Below are 19117 nucleotides of genomic sequence, written 5' to 3'. Positions count from 1 at the left end.
TTTTAAAACATGTTTTTTCAAATAGCATAACGAATGGATCTCTCGTATAAGATAAGAAAAGTTTGGAAGCAAATTTGGAAATCCAAGAAAATTGGCAGAAATGATCAGGCCACCGAAATGATCAGGCCACTTCCATGTCAAAGAGTAAAATATGGTATTATTTATTGATTCATATATATAATGATAGGTTACATGTGGCAAATATGCCCGTATGAATCATATGTTACTAAAGAATTAATTACTATTGGATAAGAACAACAGATATGTGAAAACATATAGGATGAATTTTATTTTTATTTGGAATGCTTTGAATTGTACAGATTGTGACGTTTTGGATAGACAGAAAAAATTTTGTCCGTTCAGTAAATCTAGCGCACGCGCCCGTGCGAGACTACTTCCACTTACTGCAAAAGTTCAAATCGTGCCAAACAAATCCCTACATCAACCCATTTATTTCTACCGCAGATTCAGAAATACAGATGCATAAGTTGCAGAAATTGTTGGCTTTATATCTACAGTTTCTTATTTGATATTAAACCCATGATGCATATTTAATTACCTCCTCTCTCGCATGTCTCATGCAACTAACGGATATACCTATATATATAGACAGACAAGTGAGGAGTGATCCATCAACTACAAGATAGTCCAAATCAATTACGTTAATAGGAAAATATCTAAATGCCCATGTCAAAAAAAATCTGTTCCCTTTTTCTTTTTCCTTTTATTTTTATTTCTTGGTGCTAGTCATTCTACCCTATTGATTTTTCATTTCTGTGAGTTGACTCTTCTTGTTGTTTTGAATAACATGATACTTAAAAAATTAATAGATTCTATTTCGTAAAACCAATATAAATATATATTTTGGAGAAAAGGCATATAGGGATTAGATCCTAAGCCAATATCTATTTAATGAGTTAAGCTTCAACATGTTATAATTTTTTTTATTGGTGTGTGACCATGCATGTGAACATGGTGTAATAATTTTTGGGTATCGGGTCAAATGAATCCAAATAGATTGTCTATAATAATAATTCACGTAGAAGAGCCAATTTGGTGCCTCTTTGATCAACTGCTTGATACTTCTCTTTTCATTTGGATCCTTAATTATCTCTGGTTAATTTTTGGGCTATCTTTGTTAAAAAACTCAGATAATCAACATATGATCGATGACATTTCTAAATATTCGCGGCATTGAAATACAAGATCTAAATGCGCCAAATTGGATTGTCGTAGGAGAGCATGAGACTCACCTGTATATGGTGCTCTTTTTCTTTTTTTTTTTCTTCGAAAAGGTTCACCATAATTATATGCCATTTGTGGTAAGAGAAAAGATGTGATCCCGAGAGAGAAAGCATGCCATTTTTTTATGTTCATTCGTAAATAAAAGTATCTCTCACAACAAAAAGTACCGAGTGCCTAACTTTTGCAAGTTGTCTTGATCACGACCAACTATATGTCTTAGGAGAAATCCCTGAGAGAGAAAATATCTTCCCTCTATGTATACTACTATTTTCTTTTTCTTTTTTTTTTTTCTGCCCTGTTATGTCTTAATGTAAGAGAAGGAAAAACATTCTTTTAAGATAATATTCATTATAAGACTAAGGGCGAAAAAGTACATTCTCGTAAAAGTATTATTAGATTTGCCTCGAAATTTGATTATTAGTTTCAATTTTGTGACTTTGATTCACTAAAAGCTCCGCGGTGCGAAAAAATTTGAAAAGCGAAGAGTGAAGATCTGTGATGGGAACCAGAGCATTCGGACCGATAGGATATCCGTTAAGAAACTTCTTTATTCCTTTTGCTCTAAAAGTGTTACATCGATTTGCACTTGCACAACATTATGCTCCATTTTTTATAGTGAAGTTCCCTCCTTTTTCGTCTGTAATTTGTTTTCACCAAAAGCTAAATTTTCAACATATGTAAATCCTTACGTTCCATTTTATTTACTGTTATATGGTTTGTTTACTTTGCGGTCATCCGTTTTTCATTTCTATTTATGCGCTCGTCGTAACAAGCATCAATATTTGAATTGTGATGTTCATTATTTTTCTAATCTGAAGCAATTCGCAAGCACTTCCCATACAATCTAAAGAACTGCATAAGTGATCCCAACAAGCTCTAAAACTCAAAATGCGTTTTGCAATATCCTATTTGGATTAATTGAGTTAGGCCACGTACCTAATGCTTATGTTAAGGTAATTTTAGGCTAAACCTCGGTTGCTAAGCTAAGATTAAACCAGTTAGTGCCAACGTGCTCGAGCAAGATGCATAACACTACAAGAGATAGTACCTGTTTGGGTTCCAATTTTAACAGGGCACGCCTAATTTTTGCCTCACATTTTTGTGTTCCTATCTATACAGAGGTCCATGTGCAAAAAAAAGCGCAAAAGTATGGATAAAGATGCTTCATGACCAATTCCATGTACTCAAATATTTTTCTCCTTGATTTCAAATTGATTAATTTATCTCAAAAAGGTTTAACTTTTATCACTCTTAATTATGCTTCTTTTTTTTCTGAATGTTTTGCCAAGTTTTGTTGACTATTTTTCGATGACAAGGGCTTAATTTGGTGGTTTTTTTGCGACAATTTTTCTTTAATCTCTCTATTCAAAAAGAAAAATTAGGCATTTAGTAAATAAAAGTTCGGAAGCGTCTAACTAAAATGAGAGTCGAAATGACCTCTTTTAACTCCAAAGGCAAAAAAAATTCAATTTGTTTCTTGTAGTTGATGCTAATCTTTTTTGGGAGGTTAAGGTTTTTTTTTCCCCCCAGATAGCTCAGTTTAATATAGAAATTTGGGGTAAATTAAAAAGATTCTTAGGATCCAAATTTGATAATTTGGATCAAATTCGTGGCTGCATGGTTGATAATTAGTAGGTAAAAAAAAATACAAAACTTATTTGAACCATGAACCACTTTGAATTGCTACCCAGATTATCGAATTTTATATTTTACTGTCAATCTTTCAATTTATTTAATTTAAGTCAATCGTCAAACTAATTATTTATTTTAATTAATTTATAGCTGTGATATTTTTTTAAAGGATACTAATTAAATCTATAAAGATAACGACATATTAAAATTTTGATGTTAAAATACTGCTGACATACTCAAATCAAATAAATTAAAAAGTCGAATAGCAAAATCAAAATCGTAAAATATTGGACAACCAACTTAAAATACCTAATAGTTCAGATAAATTCTATATGTTTCTACCTAATTAATATAATCTATTCAAATCCCAAACTTGTTAAAAAGAAAGCGTTACTGGGCTTGGCGTTGTGTTAACTTATTTTTAAAGTTAATTTTTGTTAGTTGTTTGGTGGGATATTTTGCCTCATCAGTCCACTACGTTCCAACGGCTACAGCGTGTGAAGTTAACGGAATTGTAACAGGTGGACCGACCAAAATATGCCCCCAAAGTTACGTCAATATAATAAATTCAAATTAAATATAAGACGTAGAACATTTTTTATCAAAAATATCAACATTGCGAGTGATATTAGTAATAACAAAATTAGTAATATGTTCTACCGAATATAATCATCACCGTTCATTTTGTTGTTTTATGAAGTTCTATAACTGTATTTAACAATTAATTTACAATTTAAACTTTATTTTGTTTAAAATTTTCAGTCCAAATAGAGCCTTAACACTCTTATGACTTTGTAACGTGGATTAATTTTTCTAGAATGAGTCCAAAATTAAAGTATTAGTAATAATTACCACCAATTAGGCATAATAAACTTTAAACAAAATTATATCCACCATTGAGTGTTTAATTTAGGTTGTGCTAAAACACTAATAATGCGAACCGACGAATAAAATAGCAAGCACCGACTTTATCGCACTAGCTTACGTTTTCCCGTTTAGTGGCCGGTGATATTTACTTTCAAGCCTTTGACTTCTAATTATTATCATTATTGAAAAGAAAAATTTCAAATACCACCTATGTGGTTTGACACTTTTTTACTTTAGTACTTTGTGATTTAAAGCGTATCACTTTCGTATCCTATGATTTAATTTTTCATTTGTTTTATCCCCTTCATTAATTTTTTTTCGTTAAATCAGTAACAAAGTTAAAACTAAAGGGTACTAAAGTGAATATTTGATAAACTATAGACAAGGAATCTGAAAATTTTTATATATAATTTAACGAAAAGCTAACAGATGTACTGACGAAAAGAGAAAAATAAAATCATTGAATACTAAGTTGATACACTTTAAACCATACGGTATAAAAGTAAGAAAGTGCGAAACCACAAAGGTGGTATTTAAAGTTTACCCTTATTTAAATGAAAATATGGAATTGATTGACGTGACAAATAAAACCGCACGGTGCTAAGATGTTATGCCCTAATTTTTTTAATAATCTTTTTGTTTGAAATATAGAAGTTAAGTTACACCTATAATAATTGATATTTAATTTGTTACAAATAAGGTTGTCGTGTCAAAAACAAGGATAAAAAATCCCTTTAGTACTGCTTTTATTCTTTGATATAATATCTAATCACAGAAGTAAGTCATTTCGTTATCAATTTTGATTTTTTAACGGGCTTATAAAAATAGATTTAAGCAGGTCTCGAATTCTCGGTAGCTAAATAAGAAAAACTTTTTGCACCACTATGTAGTATAGTATTTTTATATACGGTTAATGCGAAGCTACACCAAACGTTCTCTCCGCATGAATTATTAGTTTTATACATATATTTTTGTATCTAACCCAATTTGTAAATAGCATTTTGCCTCCATTCCCTTATTATTACACAAGAAATGAAAACGGTTAATTAGTACCCGATCCGTTTCCATGTCTAACGCGCAGATCCACCAAACGGTCTTTGAGGGCAGTTTCGTAATTACGAAAACAAACCGGTCCAATTCGTCGGATGGTTCGTGGTCCCAACGAGCATACATGACATGCGATGCCCATCCCATTAACCCCATTCACCATCCACCCATCATGATCCCCCTTTGGTCGCTGGGGCCCACCACGCCGGGTTCTGGACCTATCTCGACCGCTAGTGCGAGATATATTACTCGCACCACATTGCGCCACGTACGCGAGATTGGAGGGGCGAATATCACGGGCACATATAATATCCTTTGCTAAACCTCCATTGGCTCCGCTTACCCCGTCCGCGTCCCGCGTGTCATTTTCGTAATTTCCCCACTCCACCTTAATTTCCTCTTGAAATTGTACCCGGCACCCCCTCAAGTTGGCTATTTTGAAATTGGTCCTCAACTTTAGTTTTGTTTTTTTCATTAACACCTTCGAACACTGTAACTTATTCTAATTTTGTTGCTCTGTTATGTAAAATAGAATTTTTTATTAAATTTAATTATTCTTTTAGCTCATAAACTCTTTTTTTTTTAAAAAAAAGACTAACAAAGATTCAAATCTTTTAATCTCTTTGAAAGTTTCTTATATAACAATAATTTTGTTTGCTGAATAATAACAAAAATTATTAAATTTAATAAAATTATCAATTAATATAGTAAAATCTTAATTAATAAACTAATTAAAATATTTAACTCTGAAAAGAAAAAGAAAAAAATATTAATAAAAATTAATAAAGTTGAAGGGGGAGATTTCTAAATAGCCTATAAGAGAGGGGCGTCTCTGTTAAATTTTGCGTTTATCTCTACGTTGCCTCTGTGTCAGTCCCCACCTGATGCGCACCCTCCATTCTCCTGCCCGCGCCGCCCGAGCCACTGGATCTGCACCACGTGGCTGCCCGAGTTGGCCAGGGCAGCTGCCCGGTTTCTGAATTTTTTATATTCCTTTTACTTGGTGGTCCCGGCTTTTTCTACGTGTGCTCTTACGCCGCACGTTTTGGCGACGTGGAGGATTCGTAGCCGTCGGATGTATGATTATCTCGATGGTAATTAGGCCGAGTGTACTAGGATCGAAATTGTGCATCCGTTCGAGACAATTATTCGGTACGTGTCGACCCGGGAATGGAATTGAGCCCACAAGCGAGGGTAAGTGGAGGGTCTTTTATTATTATTATTATTATTAATAATTATTTTTAAGGCATTTTTTTGTTTATGATTGGAATAGGAATGAGAAATGGAATGACGAATCATCCAAAAATGTTTGGTTTATTATTGGAATGAAAATCGGAATGAAAATTTAAAAAGAGTTTTGATTAAAAGAGAGAAAAGTAATGAAGGAAGAGAAGGTAGGTGTTGATAAAAGAGGATTTTGAATAGTTTACTTTGGAATGAGTCAATCCGGGATTTAAAGCCGGATTAGATCATAAATGAATTTGGTCATTCACATTCCGGAGTGGAATGGAAATCGAAATTCGATTCTTATAAAACAAACGGCAACTATTAGAATTAATGAATTTCATTCTAATTCCATAGTCTAAAATAGGTGAACCAAACATGTCCTTAATTTTTATAACCCTTTTTAAAATTGCATTTGGACCCTTCACAGTTTACAGTGTGGGAGGGCAAGAAATACAACGGAGCTAAAAAATTAAACTCTACTTAAAAAATAAAAATACTTATGAATAAAGATGAACTTCTAACTTCTTAGAACAAATAACAATCATTAAGATAATATGGTCATTGAGAAACTTCTACTCTCTTTGTGATGGTTACATAAACGGCTTCGAATTTTGAGGACTAAAAAAAAAAAATTTGTGAAATGTTTAAACTTTTGCAAGGAAGATTTTGAGTATTCTTATAAACTGAAATTTCAACATGAAAAAAGTTACTGTGTAACTACAGAGAAAAAAAAAATTGGATCACTCTTGTATAAATCTTGTCTGAGCCCAAGAGAAAAAAGAAGAAAAAAATCGAAAGACTAAAAAATCCTCTCACAAATCTATCTTAATTAACAGTTCATTTTGACAGCATTCTAGAAAGTTCCACTCAAGCAAAATATAATCAACTACGATTCCACAAATGGTGTTCGGATGAGTGTACAACACGAGAAAATCTAGCATGTTATACTTACGTCATATCATTAATAATAAGTCACTCATATTTTTTTATTTTTTAAAAAATATAATAAAAATATTTTTTATAATTATTGATAAATAAATAAATTTTTAAAAAATTATTTAATTGATTGAGAGCGCTACATAATTAATATAACCGGTGCATCATGTAAATTTTACTACAACACACGGGCCCACCACTTTGCACGGTCGATCCACTACCTTCCTTTCCGACCGTCCACTTGTCCCACTTGCCAACGGATGCGTATCGACATGGAACACGTCACCCAGCCCACCCCAAAACCATCCTCACCGTCCGATCACCAACGTTCCCCTCCATCCAACGGCCCGAGTCCGTTTCGGTCATTTTGCCACGTCGAGACATCTACATGGACAAGGGATGGATGGGGCCATTGACTCATGCATGCATGATGAGGGCATGGCATGGCCATAGACCCCCATCGCGAAAATATCAGTGCCACGTCAGCAGGGGGGTGATCAGGAGGGCGAAGCATAGCCTCCAAACGAGGACCCCCCGGATCGGCGAAGTATCTCGTTCGCTCTCCACCCAAAAATAAAACCCTCTCGCTCCTAAAAAATCTATTCTCTCTCTCTCTCTCCTCCCCTTCTATCTCTCGCTCTACCCCTCGCTTCTCCATCCTCCTACGACGCGGAGCTCTGAAAACCCTACTTTCCACCTTGAACGATCGATCGAGGTAATCATATCGTTCTGCTTATTTTTCTGTAATTTTTGCTGATTTTTGATGCCTCGTTGGATAGTTTACTCTGATTTAGCTGGATTTTCTGGCTATTTTGGATTTTTTTTGGATATTTTTGGATTTTTTTTCCTCGATAATGGAGCTCTCTGTTTCTCGATATCGATGTAGTGATATCATTCTTCTTATTTTTGGTAATTTGTTCTAATTTGTGATTTGTGATACCTCCTTGGATAGCATTCTAATTTAGCTGGACTTTGCAGTAATTTTCGTCACTTTTTCGTTTTGTTTGGATTTTTTTCTTAGAGAATCTCTGTTTCCCGATATAGATGTAGATATTTCTCTTGCTTATTTCTATAATTTGTTCTAATTCTCGATACCTCGTTGGATTGTTATTTTGATTTATTTGGATTTCGCAGTAGTTTTTGGCTTTTTTTGGAATTTCCTTGCAGTTTTCAGTAGAGAATGGAGCTCTCTGTTTCTCGATCTCTCTTGAGTATAATTTGGTAATTCGGAGAGGAGAAGAATTCTGTTGTTGTTCCCCTTTTCCATTATTTCTCCTCCCAGTTCTGTGTTTTGATGCAGAGATTTGGAGATTGCTATGGGTGGGATTAATTGAGATTATCCTCAGCATGCGATTTGAACCCCCCCCATGGGGGGTTAATGAAGAAGATGTTGAGATAATTCATTGGATTTGGAGAGAGTTGGGTTTGCTGAGAATTGTTAATTTGACGAGCTGGGATTGGTGTCAGGTATATATGTGCTACAGAGAATAGGACATAGAGCCTGTTTGGTCTAGCTATTGGTTGGGCTATTGGAGAGGTGCTGTAAGATGCGATGTTGTGCTGTTGAAAAAAGCTTTAAAGTGTTTGGCTAATCATGTTATAGAAGTGCTATAAATTACAAAGAGCTGTTTGGGTGCTGTGTTAGTAGGGTGCTGTGATTTTTTTATTTTTGTCTTAAGAAAACAGGTGCTTTGATTGTTAATTGTAATATAGACGCTGCTGCTTGGCTTGCTCCTTTAGCTGTTAGGGAGGATTCTCAGAGGGGCTTAGTATGTCTGCGTCATGTGAGAAGTGGATTGATGGGCTACAATTTTCATCTCTCTTCTGGCCACCACCACAAGATGAGCTACAGAGGCAGGTAAGGAGGGAGATCTATATATTTAATTCCCATTGTTCAATTTTTTTTCTAGCTTTTTGGCATTTCCTTTTTTAATCCTTTTACACCAGATACATTTTACTATTCCAAGTGTGTAAAATATTTGGGTAGATAGTAAGATATTGGATTCACATAAATGAACTTGTTTTTTCTTTTCTTGCTAGGATTTGTTAGTCAGGTGTTTCTTTGAGAAAAACAGCTTTGTTTATCTAGTAAAATTCCTATACTTTTTCTTTCATTTCACTGTGTAAACATTAAAAACTCCGATGCTTGAGAAATTGATCTTCTAGTATCGAAGATTATTCTACCATTATGCCAATTAATTAATTGTGCGGTATTATTATCTCAATAGGTTCTCAACAGAAGTAATAGGTTCTCCATTATGTAATTTGTTTTATGATCCTAAACCAAGCAGAAAGTCTGTTATTTAGAAGTATTCTGTATTGTATGATACGTTAGTTGTTAACAATAAACATAATATAACGGAAGAAAAGGTGATTCACTTTTCTCTTTTTCCTGTTCGATCTAAATTATGATTCTGCAAAAGTAAACTCAGTTTAACCTCTCAGGATCATCAAACACTTTACTTGACAAACACCGATCTATCTATCATATCGGCTTGAGAAGATTCAATAGTTTCTTATATGACTAATACGCTTTTTACTGTTCTTTTGAAGGCACAAATTATGGCCTATGTTGAATACTTTGGTCAGTTCACCTCAGAGCAATTTCCAGAAGATATAGCTCAGGTATAGCCTTCTTTTTCCTTTATGGATGGCTGTGATTAGATTTAATGTGTTAAAGCACTTATTGCAAAGAGAACTTATATTAGAACTAGATTAACAAGTATTTTATTGTACTGTAGCATAGGCAGTATAAAAGTGCATAAATTCGAAGGCAAAGACTTAATGATGTATTCTAACCTGCTTGAATTTCTTTGTGCAGCTGATCGAAATTTGTTATCCATCTAAAGAAAGGCGCTTAGTGGATGAAGTGTTGGGTAATTAAGTCTTGCTCTGGCCAATAGAAGCATTGTCAATTACCTGAACTCCAAAATTAACTCTGATCCTTTTGTTTTGTGTGAAAAGAGTTTTCTGACGTTTGTTAATTACTTTATATCCAGCAATATTTGTTCTTCATCATCCAGAGCACGGTCATGCTGTTGTCCATCCGATTCTTTCACGTATAATAGATGGGACATTATCTTATAATAAAAATGATCCTCCATTCAGCTCTTTCATATCTCTTCTCAGCCGAACTAATGAGGTAGGAAGCTCTAAAGAATGCACTAGTTACCGCCGTCTAGGTGGACTGTTTTACTAATCTCAACCGCTTGTTACAGAAACTCATAATTGATGCTTGGTATTGCAGAAAGAATATTCAGAACAATGGGCTTTGGCATGTGGAGAAGTACTAAGGGTACTGACACACTACAATCGGCCAATCTATAAGGTTGAGCATCAGCAGAATGACATAGAGAGGAGTAGCAGTGGTGATTATGCCACTACAAGTGGCTCAAAGGAGAAAAATATTCGGCATCCTCTTCTAAATGAACATGAACGGAAGCCATTGCGACTGTTATCTCCTTGGATCACTGATTTACTGCTTGCTGCTCCATTGGGCATTCGGAGTGACTATTTTCGATGGTATGTGAGCAATACTATTCTCTGTGCTGTTTGGTCATATTTGGTTATATATATATATTGATCCCAGTAATAATCAAAGATACATGGGGAGCATGTTTGTGACCGGCAATATATTTTTTCTTTTTCTCCTGTGATGAACATGGTAGTATATTAACAGTTAATATAAAAATAAATGCTTGATCACTCTTCATTTGTACATGTTTATTATATTTGTGTATGTTTGCATGCCCATTTACACATATATATCTGGACCAACTCTATTTGCTGTTTCTTACTTTGTTGTATTCTTTAATGAAAACATGAGCCTGTTCTTTCTGTTGATTCTCTATAAACGATTTTTTTTTTCTTTCATCATTTGTCTTTATAAATGCTTGGTCACTCTGGATTCTTTATGTAAATTTGTATTAAGTTCCTACAGGATGTGCAGAAACTAGTAGTGCAAATTTATAGGTCTATTATTCTCAGCAGTAGTTACTGCGTAGAGAAAATCTTTTTTAGTTATTTGTCATTGCATCACTGTGTCTCAGAATAATTCCTACAAATGGAGGTTAATATGGTTCCATAATTATGATTTACATTCTTAATCAGGTGTGGCGGTGTCATGGGAAAATATGCAGGTGGTGGAGAATTAAAGCCCCCAACCACTGGTTAGTGAAAGAAACTGTTAACATCTTTAACACATCAAGTTGCAATTATCTGAACTCTTCTTTTCTAGGGTTAGGACTTGGGACTTCTCTTTTGAATATATGTATGCTATACACCATCCTTTTGCTTTTGACATATTGAAGGTGCTAATTTTTGTCTTCATGTTGCAATGTCTAATATTTTTCCTATTGGCTCACATGCATATGAGGATTTTCTTGGAATGGATGTTTAAAAGCTGTTTTATATTTCTACAAGAGCAAGCTTTAGAAGAACTTTTTCCTTTTTCCTGTCAGTATCTAACCATTCCTTTTCTTCTCAAGACAATTAGTTTCATACTCACGGTACTTTGTTATTTTGTTTTTTTCTACAATTTTATTCCCGTTCTCTATATGTAAATAGCTGTACTTTTTCATATTAAAATTACTTTTCTCAGGATACCAAAATCTTGAAAAGATTTCAGAAGCTATTGGCTCATAATCTTTGACTGCTTTTTCTACCATCTATTAATGTCTTAACATATGTATAATCGGGTATTAAAAACCCTTAGTTCCTGATAAATTCTGTTTTAACGCTAGCTTGTAGCCGTGGATCTGGAAAGCATCCCCAGCTTATGCCATCCACTCCAAGATGGGCTGTCGCCAATGGAGCTGGAGTCATACTTAGCGTCTGTGATGAGGAAGTAGCTCGTTATGAAACTGCAAATTTGACCGCAGCTGCTGTTCCTGCACTTCTGCTTCCTCCCCCCACAACTTCCTTAGACGAGCATCTAGTAGCTGGGTTGCCCGCTCTTGAACCATATGCACGCTTGTTTCACAGGTGATTATAGGAATACCTATAACTGGCACTTAAGTATAATTTTTGAGATATTTACATATAATTTTATTTTGAGATGTTTACATATACATACCTGTAGAATTATCTATATACATACTATCCCTGTAAAATCTGAATTTCATATTTTCCTATTGGAAATTTAGTTCTCACATACATACCCTTGTACCTACAATAAATACCTCTCTTGAATGCCTTCTGATACAAAGCTTTAACTTCCCCGATAAATTGAATGACTCCTAACTTTAAGTTGCTTTTGTAAGAAGCTGCACTTTTCTAGGTGTATATATATCAAAATTTAGATTTTGCAGGGATACATCTGTCAATAATGATGGATATATATATATATATGTAAAATACTTGATTCTGTGCATATGGCTGCCTTTCTTGTCAGGTACTGTACTAATAGACAAGTACCTAAAAATTTTTCCACACAATAATATTGATATAGGAATGTTTTCCTAATTTCCCTGCCAATTTTTTTTGTTATATATATATATATATGGCTAGAACGCTCCTAATAGCACATGAATAATTCTTGCTACCAATTTTTTAATCCTTGGATGCCTAGGGTTTACTATTTGGTGGTGGTATATTGTGAATCCAATGGCTAAAATGTTGATAGCATGCACTATTCATGTCCTATGAGAAGCATTGTAGGTGGACTATATGATCTGTGTATCTCCAAGTCAAAACAAAATAAGGCGCTAGAGAAGGATTGGTTCCATGCCTTTGAAACTACCTCATAGAATTTGGGATGATCCATTCACATTGAAGAACTTGAGAGGTTAAGCTTAACGCTTCGAAGGATGAACAAAGTAGGTTAGCAAGGTGAATGGCCGATAAGGCCTGCACTGAAGTAAAGAACATAAGTGTGTGTGTGTGTGTGTGTGCTATTTTAGAACCATTTACTATTCACTCACTACCAAACTTTTTATCCCTTGGATGCCTAGGATTTACTATTTTGTGGTGGTACTAGTATATAGATCCAAGGGTTGAGAAGTTAGAAGTATGTGAATAATATAGGTTTCTAGATGTATTCGAGCTCAATTCTCTCTCTCTCTCTCTCTCTCTCTCTCTCTCTCTCTCTATATATATATATATATATATATATTCATTGACAATCTGAAATTTCACATATGCCATTCAAGAACTTGATTGTCAGAAAACCCTTGTACCTCTGCAAAAGTCTTTAATGCAAAGCTAACTTTCCTGATTGAATTTGACAAGTCACCAATCTGAAATAATAGTACTTCAGCAAAAAAAAGCACTTTCAAGAGGTTTGTATGAAAATTAAGATTTTTGGGGGTATATATATGTAATAGATGATTTTGCAGGGGTATATATGTAAGAAAACCCCAATGATATATTGTGAGAGGTGTCCTCTGTTTCAGGTACTATGCAATTGCCACTCCAAGTGCAACACTACGGCTTCTACTTGGACTTCTTGAAGCACCACCATCATGGGCTCCGGATGCACTTGATGCTGCCGTGCAACTTGTTGAACTCCTTAGAGCAGCTGAGGATTACGCAACGGGAATGAGGGTAGGAAGCATTTTTCAATAGATAGCAGATATGTGAAAAGATATTGTTATAGTGCTTGTTCTAATATCATTTTTATTTGTCATTTGTTTCATCAAAAATAAATGTGGAAATAAACTGTTCTAAATTGCATCACACAGTTTCTAGGATATCTGTTACTCTCAGAAGGTACAACTTGTGAACAGTACCTTTGTAAAATCTGGTTTACACAAAATATTGGCAGATGCCTTTACTCTTTTATTGTGTCACAAATTATATCTCTTTGCTTATCAAAAATGTTATTGAACAAATTAAAATTTATGTAGATCCTGACATTCTTTATTTCTTTTCTAGCTCCCAAGAAATTGGATGCATTTACATTTTTTGCGTGCAATTGGCACTGCAATGTCCATGAGAGCTGGTATTGCTGCAGATGCAGCAGCTGCTTTACTTTTCCGTATACTGTCACAGCCTACATTACTTTTTCCTCCATTAAGACATGCTGAAGGAGTTGAAGTCCATCATGAACCATTAGGTGGCTATATATCATCATACAAAAAACAGGTAAGTTAACAGAGCTTGGAATCAACACTATCTTCATCTTCACTTCTTCATGATTACTATTTCCTATGGCTAATGATAATATCTTGAACAGTTAGAAGCTCCTGCTTCTGAAGCCACTATTGAGGCAACCGCACAAGGAATTGCTTCAATGTTATGTGCTCATGGCCCAGATGTTGAGTGGAGAATTTGTGCTATCTGGGAAGCTGCTTATGGGCTTCTGCCTCTGAGTTCCTCAGCTGTTGATTTGCCAGATATTGTAGTCGCCGCCCCCTTACAACCTCCTACTTTATCATGGAGCTTATATTTACCTCTTCTAAAAGTTTTGGAATATCTCCCTCGAGGAAGCCCGTCTGAAGCATGCCTTATGAGGATCTTTGTGGCCACAGTTGAAGCTGTACTTAGGAGGACTTTTCCTTCAGAAACTTCTGTTGATCAATCAAGAAAATCAAGATCTCATGGCAGTATGTGGTCTACAACTAGGAATCTAGCTGTCGCTGAGCTTCACACTATGATTCATTCTTTGTTTATGGAATCTTGTGCTTCTATGGAACTCGCCTCCCGGTTACTGTTTGTAGTATTAACTGTTTGTGTTAGTCACGAAGCTTCGCCAGGTGGAAGTAAAAGACCGACAGGTTACAACAGGCACTCTTCTAATGAAATCCATGAGGACCCACAAATTGTCAATGGAAAAACAACCGAAAAACAGAAAAACAAGAAAAAACATGGACCGGTTGCAACATTTGATTCGTACATTCTAGCTGCTGTATGTGCCTTGGCCTGTGAGCTTCAGCTGTTTCCTTTGATTTCCAAAAATGGCATCCGTTTGGATTCTAAAGATTCCTCCAAAATCAGCAAAGCTGCAAAACACAATGGTGTTAATAGTGAGTTGCAGAACAGTATAAATTCTGCAGTATGTCACACTCGTAGAATACTTGGAATATTGGAAGCCCTTTTTTCATTAAAGCCATCATCGGTTGGTACATCGTGGAGTTACAGTTCAAATGAGATTGTAGCTGCAGCTATGGTCGCAGCACATGTATCAGAACTATTTGGGCGATCAAAGGCATGCATGAATGCTCTCTCCGTGCTGATGCGGTGCAGGTGGGACCCAGAAATTTCTGCTAGGGCTTCATCTCTTTACCACCTAATTGATATTCATGGTAAAACAGTTGCCTCCATAGTTGACAAGGCTGAGCCCCTCGAAGCGCACTTGGTGTGTACGAGCAGCAGAAAAATGGATATCCTTGAGCAAGATGAAGCTTCTTCAAGCTCACAATCTAAGGAGGGCTCTTCTGGACCACTATTGAAATGCGAGCAAGCCCTTTTGTCGAATGATGATATTGCTAGTGCTTCGGAGAAAAGTGTCAGGAGTTTGCCTGTGGATGCTTCAGACTTGGCAAATTTTCTTACGATGGATCGGAATGTGGGATATAAATGTGGTTCACAAGCATTTCTAAGATCTGTACTTGCAGAGAAGCAGGAGCTGTGCTTCTCTGTTGTTTCGCTATTGTGGCATAAGCTGATCGTTGCACCGGAAACACAGATGAGTGCGGAAAGTACGTCCGCTCATCAGGGCTGGAGACAGGTATACTCATTTCCTTACTCATAAAACTACAGTCAACTGAAAGGCTTGCCTTTGGATTTTTTTTTTTCCTATGATTTTACAATTCACCATTACAGCTTTCTAGCTCCAATCATCCTAAAATCTAGTTCTTCCTCAATTCATTATTTTGTTTTTAGTTATTATGCAGTTTTATCTCGAATCTTTTTTTAAGTTTTGTAGGTAGAAGCATATATGTAATGACTTAAAGTTTATCTTCATCTCGTTCCTTGACTTTTCATGTCTCAATCTATTGGATAGGTTTCAGAACCTTTGATAATATTCTTTCCAGTTATCTGAGAGAGGCTAGATGATAATGCACATGGTCATGGTTTTGCACACTAAATCTTTATGCCCTATCTAAAGGGTAGTAACTTACGGTGCATTAGTTCATCTAGGATCTGCTTGGCCTAGCTATGAAGAATAGCGCTACGGGAAAAGTACCGTGGGAAATAGTGCGGAGCTGTTTTAAATTTGCAATTGAATTTCACATTTACTTTTAAATTTGAATTTCAAAATTGAATTTAAATTTAAAATTCTAATCCAAAATTAAATTTTAAAATTAAAATTTGAATACAAATTAATTTGAAATTCAACTTCAAAATTAGAATTTAAATTTGAAATTGGAACCCATCAAATTTAAATTTAAAATTTGGATTAAAATGTAACTGTAATTTTTAAAATTTAATTCAAAATATAATTTAACTTTAAAATTTAAATTTAAAATTCATAAATTTTAAATCAAACAAAATTAACTTCTAAAAAATAAATTGGGGACCAAAATATAAAAACTTACAAACATTGAGGACCAGCATGACAATAAACCCAAAGTTTTTTTGTTTTGGTCCCAAAGTTTATTTTGGCCCCTAAAATTAACTTCGAAAATTAACCCCTAAGTTTCTATAGTAGAAGCTCTATTGTTGGAGCTTCTACGGTAGAAAGAGCGGAGGGTGTGGAACGCCAAAAATTGCGTTCTGCCGCCTCCGCCAAACGCCTTCATTTTGGGCAAAGCCCGTTTTGGCCCAGCTAAATGGGTACCTAGAATTGTTTGTTGCAAATCATAGCCATTATTTTTACAAATATTGATAACTTGTTATTTACAATTTTATTCTCAAATCCAATAAGCAAAATATATTCACCATTGGTGATACTATAGGAAGGAACATTGATCTGCTTTGCTTTCTGAGAATTGGTCATATTAAACAATTTCACCATTATCTGTAGGTGGTGGACGCTCTTTGCGATGTTGTTTCTGCTTCACCTACGAAAGCCTCAACTGCTATTGTCCTACAGGTCCAAACTTCATTTTAGCTCATTAGTCCTTACCAGAAATTGCATCTACTTCTATCATATTTCTGCTTCACTCTTTTCAGTCACTTTTCTGGAAATTTTTTTCTTGGACAGGCAGAAAAGGATCTGCAGCCATGGATTGCAAGGGACGGTGAACAGGGCCAGAGAATGTGGAGAGTCAACCAGAGAATTGTTAAGTTGATTGTCGAACTCCTGAGAAATCACGATAGCCCTGAGACTTTAATCATTCTTGCTAGCGCTTCAGATCTTCTTCTACGTGCCACAGATGGAATGCTTGTTGACGGTGAAGCATGCACGTTGCCCCAGTTAGAGGTAATATTCAGTTTTCATAACTGAAGAAGTCATTAATAGTATGAATTTTCAAGTTAGTTAACAAGAAATATATGACGATATTGAGTAGAGAAACGAGGGTGAACGTGATTAGAGGAATTAGGTGCCCTCTGGCCTAACCTTTGGACCAGATTCTTTCCATCAGAAAGCAAATGCTAGCTTTCAAAATCAACGATGGCTACCAAAATAATGGAGTTTTTACTAGTCCGGAAAGTTGAATGAGTCAGTTGGCCTCCAAAAGCAGAAATGTCTATTTGAAGCTTCCCTTTTGGCCATAGTAGGAAGCTGTTGCGAATTCTAAATAAAAGTAAGTTTTAGTGCTTTTTACTGACAGCTCTAGTAAAACGATTATTTCTGCAAAAACTCCAGCTAGGCCAAATAAGCCCTAACATTTTCTATGGATTTTGTGTTGTCGGAAGTCTAACAATATGTTAATTTTCTTAAATGTGTTTTCCTGATTTGTCTAATGATATCATACATATTAGCATTTAAATTAGTTGTTGTGCTTGCTGACTACATGCTCCGCTTTTTCTTATTTCTGAGTTTTCATCTATACAAAAATGAGCAGCTCCTGGAAGTAACAGCTAGAGCAGTCCATCTTGTCGTTCAATGGGGAGAAACGGGCTTGGCAGTTGCTGATGGCCTCTCAAATCTTCTGAAGGCATGTTAACCTACTTTTATTTCTTTGATTGTATAACATTTACAAGTAAAATAGAATGAGATAGAAATATAGATGTTATCCGATCTATTAGCCATTTTGAAATGGGTACACCGTTTCATCATAGCTTAATGGTACTACTAACTTTCTTTGCTATTACATTGGATAACTCCCAATGGTAACAATTAAGACTAAACAAAATTTGCCAGAATTTTGTGATATCAAAACATACTGTAAGATTAAAGATATGCAGGCACAGTTTGTACTCTTTTACCCTTGAAATAAAATCTCTAACCTTACAGCTAATGTGAAAAATGCAGTGTCGTCTATCAGCTACAATCCGTTGCCTTTCTCACCCAAGCGCGCATGTTCGCGCCCTCAGCACTGCAATTCTTCGTGATATCATCCACAGCAGCTCGACCACGTCTGCTAATCCTGCTTACCGCTTAACCACGGGCTTCACCAACTGGCTAGCAGATATTGACAAGTGCTTAAAATGGGAAGCACATAGCCGGCGTGCAACCGGTTTAACACTCTCTTTCCTTGATTCTGCTGCCACGGAGTTAGGGTGCCCGCTTCACTGTTGACATCCATGCAGAATGACTCTATCATGATACATCGATTCACCACCTAAGAGTAAATTTGGCACTAAACTGCTGAACTGTAAGATTGATTATGATTATTTAGTCTTGTAACTTAATTGTTTGGTTTCAAGTCTGTAGGCAAAGAAACAGCTCTCGTTTTATTTTTCGTTGTAGATAATGATGCAACTGTTATTCCCCATCATTGGATGATGTAACTTAAAAGAAGTTGGGTATCATTATAGCAACATTCCTTAAATCTAGCTGAGTCTTGTTATTATTTATGTCTAATATTGATGACAAATTCTCAGTGCAAACTGAATGAAGGTTAACTGAATGGAGGCTAAAAATTTCTTTAACCATTTTCATTTGATATGGAGGTATTTTGTATGCTTTGTCTTATCGTTCGCAGATGTAATTATTTTCTTTTTCTTTTATCTGTTTTTGCATATGTATTATTTTCTTTTTTTTGATCTGCGTAGGCCAATTGTATTCTCAGAAGATCTTTTGACTAGCGAAACATGCTATAGCTGGAAGCTAAATCAACTTAGCTAGGCTACAGAAGTGGATACTTCAATTTGAAACCTTGTTTAGTCCACT

The 19117-nt window shown here is 35.3% G+C and overlaps 1 protein-coding gene across 6 annotated transcripts; it reads left to right on the top strand.

Annotated features, from left to right (window-relative positions):
- LOC109710458 (protein GIGANTEA) lies at nt 7510-18849 on the top strand. Of its 6 annotated transcripts, none has more exons than XM_020233034.1 (16): nt 7511-7669; nt 8255-8421; nt 8695-8812; nt 9508-9579; nt 9776-9830; nt 9954-10096; nt 10202-10476; nt 11065-11123; nt 11697-11937; nt 13347-13497; nt 13828-14037; nt 14129-15622; nt 16862-16930; nt 17042-17260; nt 17847-17939; nt 18257-18849. In XM_020233034.1, exons 3-16 carry the CDS (start codon nt 8726-8728, stop codon nt 18521-18523), a joined length of 3435 nt encoding a protein of 1144 aa, XP_020088623.1. In that variant the 5' UTR covers nt 7511-7669; nt 8255-8421; nt 8695-8725; the 3' UTR covers nt 18524-18849. The 6 variants fall into 6 exon arrangements, with proteins under 6 accessions (XP_020088625.1, XP_020088623.1, XP_020088622.1 ...); XM_020233033.1 differs by having other exon boundaries at nt 8641-8812; XM_020233036.1 differs by lacking the exon at nt 8255-8421 and having other exon boundaries at nt 7510-7669.

The sequence above is a fragment of the Ananas comosus genome, linkage group 5 (genome assembly GCF_001540865.1).
Source record: "Ananas comosus cultivar F153 linkage group 5, ASM154086v1, whole genome shotgun sequence".
Lineage (NCBI taxonomy): Eukaryota > Viridiplantae > Streptophyta > Magnoliopsida > Poales > Bromeliaceae > Ananas > Ananas comosus.
Note: the sequence above shows the minus strand (reverse complement) of the source record. Positions and strands in the feature narration are given on the sequence as shown.

Bases quoted from the DNA above. Each gene is read 5' to 3' on its own strand.
- LOC109710458 (XM_020233036.1), top strand. From the start codon at position 8,726: ATGTCTGCGTCATGTGAGAAGTGGATTGATGGGCTACAATTTTCATCT. The intron at 9,580-9,775 runs GTATAGCCTTCT...TTCTTTGTGCAG, and splicing joins TTCCAGAAGATATAGCTCAG to CTGATCGAAATTTGTTATCC. The intron at 9,831-9,953 runs GTAATTAAGTCT...CTTTATATCCAG, and splicing joins CTTAGTGGATGAAGTGTTGG to CAATATTTGTTCTTCATCAT.